This window comes from Littorina saxatilis, linkage group LG2, assembly GCF_037325665.1.
Source record: "Littorina saxatilis isolate snail1 linkage group LG2, US_GU_Lsax_2.0, whole genome shotgun sequence".
Classification (NCBI taxonomy): Eukaryota; Metazoa; Mollusca; class Gastropoda; order Littorinimorpha; family Littorinidae; genus Littorina; species Littorina saxatilis.
In genome coordinates, this window is record NC_090246.1 from 67767810 (window position 1) to 67780130 (window position 12321).

General features: G+C 44.1%; 2 protein-coding genes across 3 annotated transcripts in view; both read left to right on the plus strand.

The window, feature by feature from the left end:
• The first annotated feature begins 1 nt into the window (after position 1).
• Positions 2-7963, plus strand: LOC138959579 (toll-like receptor 2 type-2). Its single transcript, XM_070331121.1, has 3 exons — positions 2-2358; positions 5626-5797; positions 6970-7963. Exons 1-3 carry the CDS (start codon positions 917-919, stop codon positions 7588-7590), a joined length of 2235 nt encoding a protein of 744 aa, XP_070187222.1. The 5' UTR covers positions 2-916; the 3' UTR covers positions 7591-7963.
• Positions 7964-11006: 3043 nt separating this feature from the next.
• The window catches only part of LOC138959580 (chitinase-3-like protein 1), a 28030-nt gene continuing 26715 nt past the window's right edge, over positions 11007-12321 (plus strand). For both annotated transcript variants that reach the window (XM_070331123.1, XM_070331122.1), the window contains exon 1: positions 11007-11388. The gene's annotated coding sequence lies outside the window, so the exon portion shown is untranslated. The remainder of the gene's footprint in view (positions 11389-12321) is intronic.

A 12321-nucleotide genomic window follows, 5' to 3' on the forward strand; every position in this document is an offset into this window, starting at 1 on the left:
TACTGGCGTTGTACAGCGGGCTGTTGAGGCTCGTGATGCTGTTCAACGAACCGTGGAAATCATTGGCTCAAACACATACTTCAGGCAAAAATCGTTATTTCTCTGTTCTCAACCAGTCTGTATTTATAAAAACACGATTTGCTACAGCGAAACCGAAACAAGGACCTACTTTCGGTTGTTAGGTTTAGGAGCAAAAGCGAAACTATAATTATTCAACCGAGGGAGGAATCAAATGCTGTGGTAATGCGGTGTCAGTAACTTACTGCCGGGTGGACTGAGTTTCAAGTTTACATTTCCGCCTTTGTCCATCTCTTCGAGACACCACGTAGATAGTGTTGGTTCTGATATGCAGCTGTGTTCTTCTCACTCCCACCGCTAAGAATACAAAGCATTTCTCCAAGCATTTCTGAGTGACCGTTAAAAGCAATGCGATCAGTTGTGATAAAAGGCAAACAGACGGGATGTAGCCGTTAGAACTAGCGTGTTATTGTCTTCAGAGTGCGACAGACCGTCTGGCAGTTATTGTGTAAAGCGTCAGTATACAAGGCTGTTTCATTTTTTAAATTTATTCTTACAAGGTCGGCGACCGATTTCATACAAGGATGGAATAAGGAAATCGAGATTTAACAAAAATGAACAGCTTCGGGTTTTTCCTCATGCGCTCGACTCGTAGAGCGGTTGTGTGTTGACAGAAGCCCCAGAACAGTAACCTTACACAATAAAGTTGAGCAAGAAGAAAAAGAAGAAGAAGAAGAAGAAGAAGAAGAAGAAGAAGAAGAAGAAGAAGAAGAAAAAGAAGAAGAAGAAGAAGAAGAAGAAGAAGAAGAAGAAGAAGAAGAAGAACAACAACAACAACAACAACAACAACAACAAGGAAAAATAGGTGGATTAGAATTGAACAGTTTTTTTGCCCAAAATGTCTGTTCTTGAGATCTCTGTCATCTTCTTGTTTAGCGTGCTGTACGTCAGTGTCTACAGTAAAAGCGTCAAGACTGCTAGGGATGATCATCTGGGTATGACTTCGTACAACGAGCAGGGCCTTATGTCCATGGTGAAAAACCCTACCACAGACGTATTTCCATGTTGGAGCACACCAGTGTCACCATACTTGATCACCCATCCGTGCTTCAGTACGGGTGGGCACGTGCAATGCCGATGCAGCAACACCACCCAAGACTGCTCGTCCAACTTCGGAAACCTGACCTACATACCTAAGCTCTTCACCGGGGTGCAGGTGTTGAACTTCTCCAACAACGGCCTGCAGCGACTGACAGACGAGCGCTTCTTCGTGAACGTCTCCCGTGACGTGTGGCTGGTGGACCTCTTTAACAACGACATGGCTTACATCGCTCCTCGAGTCTTTCGTCCTCTTCACAAGCTGAGGTCGGTACTGATCGGAGGTAACAGACTCAGTTACGAGACACTCAGGCCAGTGTTTGCGATCCCGACATTGAACAAGGTGGACATCAAATGCGGGGGTCTAGGGGTCTTCCCCGACCAGTACTTCCACAATATGACGGCAGTCAACGTGAAGTACTTGGATCTCAGCTGGAACAACATGGGGGAGCTGGATATGAGTGTCCTGCAGCCACTTCGCAGACTGACCAGCTTCAACCTGTGGCACAACAACCTGTACCAGCTGAAGACAGCCTACTTTCCTTTCCTGGAGTATCTGAGCTTTCACAAGAACAGGCTGTTCGATTTCCCTGTCACATGCAGAAATGGCACTAAGGACACCCTGTTTCCAAACCTTACTCAACTGATCCTGGATTTCAACGTAATTTCGAGCATCCCAGATCCAGTTTGTCTCCCTAAATTGAGAGTGTTGAACATGATGTACAATCGCATAGCATACTTCACCAGCAGCATGTTCTCTGCCGTCAGATTTCCTGCACTCCAAATGCTGGAGGTTACCGAGATGGAAGGCAAGATTAACAAGATAGAGGCTTACGCATTCAACAATTCCGGCATGGTTTACGTGGGACTAGGCTTCAATTTTATTGATTTCTCTTCTGACGTTGTTGACGGGGACTTCTTGGCAGGCTGCACGGGACTGACGGACCTTTATCTGAATGAAAACAACTTCGGAGAAGTATCTGTGGAAAGGTTTCACCGCCTCCTCCGACCTGTTGGTGGACTGAAAACTCTGTACCTGGGTAAAGCTCAGATCCAAAGAATCAGTTCCAAAACGTTCATCAACCTGCCAAACCTAACTCATCTGTACTTCTACAACAACTTCTTGCAGTTCCTACCCGATGGCGCGTTCGATCAGCTGCCTAACCTGCGTTTGTTAAGTATAGGAAAAAACCGTATCAGCAAGGTTTCCAGCACCACGTTCAGTGCCGATACACAAGAGAGGTGAGTGTTTTCTGTTCATACTGTCGTCTTTGTCATTGTTAGGAATTGAACTACCGAGTTCAGACTCACACACACACACACACACACACACACACACACAGACACACACACACACACACACACACACACTGTCACACACACACACATACACACATCACACACAGACACTCACACACACACATACACAACACTCACACATACACACACACTGTCACACACACACACACACACACACACACACATATATACATACACAGTACACACTACACGCACACACACACACACACACACACACACATACATACGCACAAATACACACACATACACACTGTGACACACACCCGTACACAGTGACACACACAACACCAAACAAAAAAAAACACACGCAAACCAGAAACCACTAAGTAAAAGAAATCTAAGTGAACGCGGCCCTCACGGCAAAGCCATTTGGGGGCATTTGAGACTGGGAAACCCCGTCTTTGTATGAAACAGCATTTAAACCACAACAGTGACCTAGTTATAATTATAGCACCCCTCTAATCTGAGTGTCTGCTGAATGAGTAGATCTACTTTCCTGTTACAACTGTGCATTAACATTACGATCAGTATACCACGAAAGCCTTCGTGTGAAAAGAACGCGCCTTTCCGTGTAAGCAGTTTGGCTCACTATCTCAGATCTGGTGAGGCTTTTCCACGGGATAAGACCACCTTTCACTTAACCACATACCAACACTCAACAGCCTATAGGTTCTTTCAGCCTGTGCAGTGTGGGACATTTTTGACGAATTATTTTTTTATGGACACAAGTAGCTTTTCGTAGAATTAATCAATACATGTTTTCCACTCTGCACATGAAGCACTGAGGTTGTTGATTTTTGGTATGTGTCGAAGTGGAGGGACGATCACTCAGTATAATTATACAAAGGAGACGAGGACATCTTTAGGATACAACGATTGTGAGTGATCAAGCTGCAGGCATGGGTATCTGCAGACACCAAAACTACACAATGAGTTCTCCCTTTCAGGGGAATTCCCAATGCACATTACTTACTGGCGAGGGAGGACGCTTGAGAACGAAGGGAGGGAGTTGAGGGCAGGGAAGGGTTGTGCCGCGTTTATCTTACCACAGCGCAGGCTGACTATCCACTGCCATCATGAGGGGATAGACGATTTGATTGTAAGCACAGTAAGCCTCCCGTAAACCATCACATATACTGTCAGGCTTTTACACAGAAGAAGAAATCACAACAATCTATCAGAGTAAATTTTATGTTTCTAATCAAAATAAAAGGGGGTTAAAATGAAGAATGTTTGTGTGCCGTGTTACGGTCCCCAGGATCAGCTGGTTACGGGCCCCGCAAAAATATGTTTCACTGTTGTTACGCGCCCCAGTCACATCGCTTTAATTCTGACAACTTTAGTCATATATATCTGTGAAAAATTACAGGCAGTTGTACCCACGACTTTCTCTCTATCTCTCTGTCTATTTTTCACGGGTTCGGAGTTGGTGTATTTCAGCAGGGGAATGGAGATCTCGGGTGTGATCGCCGCTGACAGCGGGGGAATGGAGATCTCGGGTGTGATCGCTGACAGCTTCCTCGACATCAGCGCAACAGAAGAGGTTAAAACTGAACCAGCGCCAATATTATTCTCCACACCAAAGGCAAAGAAGCCTGTTCAGGAGTTCCAGTGTTCTGATTGTGGTAAATGCTACAGTCAGAAACGTAATCTGTGAGAAAACCATGAGAAAACAATTCACAGGAAAGAGCCAGAAGGGAAACTTCTTCTTCTTCTTCTTCTTCGTTCATGGGCTTAGATATGACGGCTTACTAGTGCCAAAACCTAGGGTTACCATTTTCCCGTGAAAATTAGTCATTAACAGTGTTAATGACTAATTTTTATTTTTGCCTCGTTTTCGGTCACAGTGGTCGGACTTTAAGAGTCCGCACTGAGAGGCTACAACGTCCGGCAAACATCACTCTCACACTATTTCTGAAATATCTTTTAATAGAAGGCCTTATTGAGCAAGTTATCCAACGGGAAGATGCATGTAACAGTTTTCTGCAATAGCGCTTTCCTGAACGTTGTTTTGGGTATCTTAGAAAAGAATAATCGACTCTGAAAACTTTCGAATCGAAGCTGTTTTTAGCAGACGGACTTTTGATCAGCTGTGGTCTCACACTTTCACATATATCTTTCAATATAAGTTGTCGGGCAGACAGCTAGTACCTCATATTTATTTCCACTACAACACTCATACATGTATCTGCTTTGTAGTGTATTAGTGAAGGACAATCGATCCGAAAATGTTCGAATCGAGAGAGGAAAAATGGCGTCTGGCCGGACGTGTGCTAAAGGTCTGACCACTAGCACTGAGACGGCTCTGTTCGGTCTAGACCACGTCGTCTGCTACGAGAACCACGACCTTGCGTGACCCTGCTTCCGGGCTTTTCTTTTTTCAAACTTTCAAAACTTCGAATTGTACTGATCTTGTCTTGATGAAAAAAGAATTCTTTTATGATTTAAGAAAGTTTGTGTAACAAGCTGTCAATTTATTATTTAGATTTTAAAAGTTACGTCTAGCGCCAAAACGCACCACGGTCCGATTGTCTGAGAGACAATCCGCAAAATTAATTCTTTAAAAATTGCTCGCTCTTTACGTAGGGCACCTAGGATGTTCCCGTTCGGTGAGTGTTTAAATGAAAGGGTGTTTGTACTGTGTGTAAAAGCCTGACAGTATCTGTGATGGTTTACGGGAGGCTTACTGTACCTTTAAACAGTGTCAGCAAAACATAACATACACAGGAAGTGCCGAGGTCAGACTTACATTACATGACATATTCGGTGTCATGTACCGTGTGTATTCATTCAAACAGCCAATTGTTTAGCAAGCACAGGTACGGAGAGTGGCGTGGAAAATGACGGGGGAGCATCTTGTATTGTATGGCTTTGTTTATTTTTTGGTCTGCGTGTATTTATGATCATACTGGCACCAATGCGGGGGTTGAATTAAAAAATGAAGACTTATGAAGTAGTGTGATTTGTGTCATGCATCTCTGACCATCATATCAGCGATGAATAAACATTTTCTGCAGATTACAGGGTTTGAAGCTGGACCATTTATAAACGTTTGTACCAATCTTGATCTTGAACGCAACACTTGTATGCGGCTATCACAGTGATGATCGATCATAAGAAAGATATTCGTGAAGGCTTCAGACCAAACTCCTGAATTATACCTGTAAGAATCAACATGTTCTGTTTCAGGCTGACAGGCCTAAGCTTAGGTGGCAACCCATTCGACTGTTCCTGCGAGATTCTATGGTTCCAGCAATGGATGCAGAGCAAGCCTCACCTATTTAAAGACTTCCGTAATGTGGGCTACAGATGTGCCAACCTACACAACATGACGGTGTCAGACTTCTCCATAAATCCTCAGGTATTCTTATCCACAATTAGAATATATTATGTTGAATCGCCTTCGTCTTTTAATGATAATGACGATAACACAAAACTATGACCGTCTTGTTCAGCTATTTTCCTGGCTGCGGGTAAATGTTACAGGTACATTTTGACAGAACTTATTTTAGCACAGGTCGATAATAAAAGAGGATGGAAGAATCCAAATCGAAAGTCAAATGAACACAGTTCAAGGTCAACTGGTGTGCAGGCCTGCTAGTGCCTTATCCCCCTTCGTGTGTACACGCAAGCACAAGGCCAAGTGCGCACAGAAAAGATCCTGTAATCTATGGCAGAGTTCGGTGGGTTATGGAAACACGAAAACACCCAACATGCTTCCTCCGAAAGCGGCGTATGGCTGCCTGAATGTCGGGGTAAAAACGGTCATACAAAGCCCAGACTATGGGTATGCATTTCAGCTTGGAAGCGTAAAAATGCGTTAAAGAGTTTGGTCATTGAAAATATCAAAATTCTAATGTAAATTAAAGTTTTAGCAATCGATCCAAAAGTAATTTCATCTTATTCTTCATTATTGATTAAGTGAATCCAAAAATATATGCCATCTTTACTCTAGAAACGTACTCACAGTTTAAAGAAAATAGGTTATTTAAGCACTACGTTCGCGTGCTTTGTGGAGACGAGCTGGACCAGTCTCAGTCTTTAGGGTTTTGGCTAGCGGAGTCCTTTTTACTACATGTCGTCTTGGTGTTGATAGTTTTTTGTTTTTTGTTGTTTTTGGGGGTGTCGGTGATCGTTTAGTTTCGGGCCGGCTGATTGTCTATAAATTATGTTTTGATATCGCTTCAATCGACTTGTTAAAGAAGGCCCTTCATTGAGCCCGAAGTCGACTTCGGGAAGTATTTTTTTTTTACCGAAAACCCAATGCTAAAGAAGTATACTTCGCGTAGTCGACTTCGTCCAGTTATAGACAGGCTTAATATATCATTTTGATATTGAATGATACTAAGCCTCATTTAAAGAATTTGCGCATTTTTTGCAATGTGAAAAGCACTCATTGGACTTGAAAATAAAAGACCAAGGGGTTGATTCTCCTTCAGTTTACTCCAGAGGAAAACAGTGTCAACAAATTCTGTCACTCGTCTAAGGACGCGCACACTGAGTTTAAAGCATTATTTGTGCCCTTATGTGCAGTCGTGCCTCATGGACCACAACGCAGCAGTCCTCGTCATCGCCTTTGTCTGTCTCTACCTCTTCCTCTTCTCCCTCCTGACCGTTATCTTCGGGTATCGCTGGCACCTGAGACTCTGGCTTTACGCCGTCTGTCGCGGTCGTCACGAGAGAAGCAGACGACAACTGGAGAGGCAGTCACGTGGCTTTCGTTTTGACGTGTTCCTGGCTTACGCGGAAGAGGACATGAAGTGGGTTGAGAACGAGCTGCTGCCCGTGCTGGAGGACGAGTGGCGGCTGAGAGTGTGCGTGCACCAGCGCGACTTCGTGCCCGGGAAACACATCGTGGACAACATCGCGGACTGCGTGGATGAGAGTGACAGGGTTGTGCTCGTCTTCTCCCCGCACTTCGCCCGCAGCCAGTGGTGTCAGTTCGAGCTCAAGTACTGCCAGAGCTGCGTCATGGACCGTGATGACGTCATGGTGCTCGTGGCGCTAGAGGAGACCGAATCACGTGACATGTCGAGCGCCATGTTGGCAATCCTGCGCACCACGACTTACATTGAGTGGGCAGGCAAAGAGGCCGCCAGATCATCGTTTTGGGGACGTCTCTCACTAGCTTTGAACGATGTGGTGCAGAGCTAAGCATTTCTTGTTTTGCTTTGTGTTCTTGCTTTAGTTTCAAATGTCAAACTTTTTGCTCTCAAAACAATTCTTGAAACGTACATATCTGTGTAGGCAATTATGAGGGGGCTCTTTGATAGAAACTTGTTCATGGTTAGTTGTGTCCGGAGGTTGACAATAATGGAAACCCTTCAAGTTATTTAAATTTGTGCATCTTTTATGTGTATGATGTAATTTCTTTTTCATCAACTGCTACTGTCATTTCCTATGAGCAAGTTGTTCACATCATTCTGAAGCTAATTTGTATTTGACTGTTCATCTTGTGGAAGTTGAAAATATTACACTAACTTAGCATGTTCAGAAAAATAAATAAGAAATGAAACACCACGTACGATCCCAAAGAGGTTTTGTCCCACTCCTATCTCTCTCACTTTATGTGTGTGTGTGTGTGTGTGTGTGTGTGTGTGTGTGTGTGTGTGTGTGTGTGTGTGTGTGTGTGTGTGTGTGTGTGTGTGTGTGTGTGTGTTTTGGACCATGACACATTGATGCAAGCGATATTGTTCAGTGAACGTTAAGGACATGAGTAGAAAACATTGTTTGATGTTGATAGAAACAATAGTTTCAAATGCAGAAATTGAAAGGGGTGTACCATGACTTTTAGAAAAAATTTTTGAAACTTGTCGAAAGTTAACGTTCTTTCTGGTGTAGACCTGCCTCATCTCAATGTCCTCTTTGTGTTACTCGTTAAAACCAGGGCCGGACCAAATGAGTTGTAAGGGGGGGGGGTTCCTCCTTTTTTGGGGGGGCAAATCAGCGAAGTGGCGAAGCCACAAGCGCGCGCCTGCAAAGCAGGCGCGCGAACTAGGGGGGTCCGGGGGCATGCTCCCCCGAAACATTTTTGAAAAACGGTTAAAATCTGTGCAATCTGGTGCATTCTGGGCCTTGTTTTGAGGGTTAAGAGCAGCATTGTTTTGGTGCTAAAACCAGTAAAAGTCAAAGCAAGGTACATGCTTTTTCCAGGGGTGGGGTTCCGGAACCCCTGGACCCCCCCCCCCCTGGGTCCGGCCCTGAAAACAGACATATTTTTGAATCACTCCCAATTATTCAGATTTCCAACAAAACACAATGATCATTTTGACCTACTGCTTTATTATTGAGATTGAATTCTGACCGAAGAATACACACTTTGAGTTTTCAAAATCCTTTAAAATCTCGATGAAGCAAAGTGTTACAACTTTTGAATATATACTACAGTTGGCAAAGTATTTGTTGTTTCCATGACAAGTACTGAAGACTTTAAGGTATAAGTATTTACAAAAGTAGGAACCGTAGAAGTAGTCATCTGCTCATAATGATAAATGTCTTATCAATGCAAAATCGTTGTGGAAGATTGATATTATTAAAAAGCGCAAAGTAAAACGAGGTATTTACCAAGGGAAGTAACTGCCTAAATTAGACGTCCGAACTATACCGAATTACTCCTCTTGAACGCACCGGCCTGAGAGGAAGACGTGCCCATTTCGAGGGTGTGCAAACTGAAATTGCACATTTCCGACAACTGTTGCTTGTGTATGTCTATATGGAAGTTGTGTTAAAAACAGATTTATTTTTTCCGTTTTCCGTTTATCAGCGCCCCTTTCACAACCAACCCGTACACACACACACACACACACACACGCACCGCACGCACGCACGCACGCACGCACGAACATACACAAACACACACGTTACACACACACACACACACACACACACACACACCAACAACCCCTTGTTCCCTCATCTCACCCAATTTCTCCGTTCAAAAAAAGCACTTGGACAGTTTGAACTAAAACCGCTTAGGGTTGTTCACATCATCGGTTCGTTTTGTCTTCGCTGTGATCCGAGCTTGGGGACAAAATCCTGTAGAAATCTGTAACACTGTGTCGTGGAAATCTCTTCGTTGGGCTCCGCCTCATGTCACCCACTCGCCTTTGCGCGCAAGGGAAGAATTTCAATGGAAGAAGTTGACTGGATGACTCAATGGCAAGCTTGTGTGTGTGTGTGTGTGTGTGTGTGTGTGTGTGTGTTTATGTGTTTGTGTTTGTGTGTGTGTGTATGTGTTTGTATGTGTGTGTGTGTGTGTGTGTGTGTGTGTGTGTGTGTGTGTGTGTGTGTTGCTTTTCTTTTCTATTTTGTTTTTGTTGCTTTAATTTTAGCTGGAACACTCAATGGTGATTTTTCCACCTCCTTTCTCTTTTGTTACTTTCGGTGTATTTTCTTTGATTCTACTTTGATTTACTAAGGGATATTCTTTAACCTTTTCACCTGCCCCTTGATACAAGACAGAATCCAGCAAACCAACGACGGCATTGCTAACGGTAACACTGAACAGCAGCATCAGCACCACCAGCAACAACAACAACAAACCACGATGACCACCACCACTCTCCCACCCACCCACCCATTCTTCAACCACAAATGTCACAGTGAAAGTAACAACAACAAAAGTGTTCGACTTTGCATTTAGTTTTATTACGGGGGAAAACCATTTAGCCACCAATGCGACAAACAACAGCCTGAACAGGTTCTTTGTTGAACTTGAGTTGGAAAAAACCGTTGCACAGATATATGAACAGCCAAGAAAAAATTCAAATGCATTCTTTATTTTTGTTGTGTGTGCGAGAGAGAGAGGGGACGAGAGAGAAAGCGGGGAGGAGGTGAGAGAGAAAGAGAGAGAGGGTGTGACAGAGAGAGAGAGAGAGAGAGAGAGAGAGAGACAGACAGACAGACAGACAGACGGAGAGAGAGATTGAGAGAGACCCGAGAGAGACAGAAAAGCAGAGAAACAGAGAGACGGAGACGGGGGGAGGGGGGGGGGGGGAGCGGGTGACAGACATAGACAAGGACAGAAACAGAGAGATAGTGACAGTAAGGGGGACCGGAAGGGAGGGATGAGACTGTCGACATTATAGCAGCTCTGTGGATTTAGCAGTCGTGTGTCAAAGTTAGGAGGCAGAAGACTGTCTCCTCCACGGGGAAATGTTACCTTCAGACCTTTTTGGACCAAACAAATGAAAAGAAAAAGACGAACAAGCAGAAGAAAAACAAGAAGCAGAAGGAGAAGGAGAAAGGAAACATTTGCGAGCTTGTTCGATGGCGGAACTGATAGAGAGGTGGAAGAGCTTAGCTCTACTTTGTGGGGAGATCAGTTGGGACTGTGTCCCTTTTGAGCGGGGGGAGCTGGGGGTTGCATCTGTCCCCTCCCTCCCGTTGTCACGTCGGTGTGTGTCGTTTGCCCGCGCCCGCCAACTTAGGACGGAGAGGGGGGCGCCCGTCAGGTGCTAACGATGCGTCGCTGCTCCCCTGAACGTTTCTCCACGTCCTCCCTCCCCCCCCCCCCCCCTATCGTCAACTTTCATCTACCTGTCTTGCCCCTCCGCTGAACAAGCCAAGGTTCGCGCCGACAGTTCATTCTGTGTTTTCCTACCTTTTCCGTTTGTTCATTCTGTGTGTTTCCTCATATAGTGAGAAGCTTGCCACTACTCTTCTTGCTCAAAGCTGTCTGTAGCTGTTCCTGTCTCAGCGCCGTCTTCCTGATTCATTGCCCTCTTCTGTGCTGATCCCAAGCGCTCCGGAATAGATAATAAGGATTTCCCTAGCGGTTTTGTCATCCCAAGGAAAAGCGTTGTGGAGAGATTCAGAGTACCTTTAGGATTGTTTTGGTGGTGTCAGGTAACTTCAGGTCGTACAAATGTAAAGAGCGACAGGAATAAGGCGTCATTGGTACCCACGCACAGCTGCCGAGCGGGAGGATATAGCACTGTTGGAGAATGGAAGGTAAGAAACCCGAGAAAGAGCTAGGTAGGTTCATGCCTCGCCACCCTGCTGCCTACTGGTTGAGTCAGAAAGGCCAGGTTTAAGTTGAGAAACCCCACACGACGAGTACCAAGAAGTTTTGTTGACGAGTACTCTGCATATGAAAACAGAGGACTGGTGTTTCTTTATTTTGAGAGGCCAACAAAAACCAGTGCCAGCAAGTGTGTAAGTTAAAGGGAAAAAAAGAAGGAACAACCCCGCAAGGAATAGATTAAAAAGTAAAGTAAAGAAGAAAAGAAAGAAAGAAAAACAGAAAGAAAAACAGAAGAAAACAAATCTTTTAAATAATGACACAAAATCCAGCTAACAAATCGTCAATCAAAAGTCAAAAGGTCAATAAGTTGAATTATGTTAAGCCATCATCAATTATCAACGATTTGATTGAGTCATTAGAAATGTGCTAAGTTCATTAGAAAAATCGGGTCTGCCTTGGGAAGCAGGAGATTTACAACGGTACACACCCCTATGTTTCAAATCAAGTTATGTATGAATCAGCGGACATTTGGCCAGTATATAGTTATCCCGAACTATACGTTGTACTCATCCCGGAATAAAGCTTTATCAACAAAACACAACCGGAGTAAAAGATACGAGCGCTGCATTGTGAATGTCCCCGAATATGCAAGAAATCACAAAAGATCTCAGGTTTTAAAATCGAACACGTCAAGGCTAGCTCTGATTGAATTTCTCTGTTAAAAGTAGAACACTTCCGAAGTAATGTCAGTTTAGTGCCGTTAAGTAACAGCGCTGTACTGTTGGTCAAAGTTTATTTTTTGATTTTCGTTGTGTTGGTTTTTGTTACTGAAGTATGTGAAAATATTTTTTTCTGTTTGGGTTTTTGATGAGCGATTTATTGCACAGTTTGAGCACCAAGAAAAGTTGACCATCATTTCT

Coding starts and splice junctions, on each gene's coding strand:
- LOC138959579 (XM_070331121.1), top strand. CDS start 917: ATGTCTGTTCTTGAGATCTCTGTCATCTTCTTGTTTAGCGTGCTGTAC. Junction 2,359..5,625: donor AGTGCCGATACACAAGAGAG/GTGAGTGTTTTC, acceptor GTTCTGTTTCAG/GCTGACAGGCCTAAGCTTAG. Junction 5,798..6,969: donor ACTTCTCCATAAATCCTCAG/GTATTCTTATCC, acceptor CCTTATGTGCAG/TCGTGCCTCATGGACCACAA.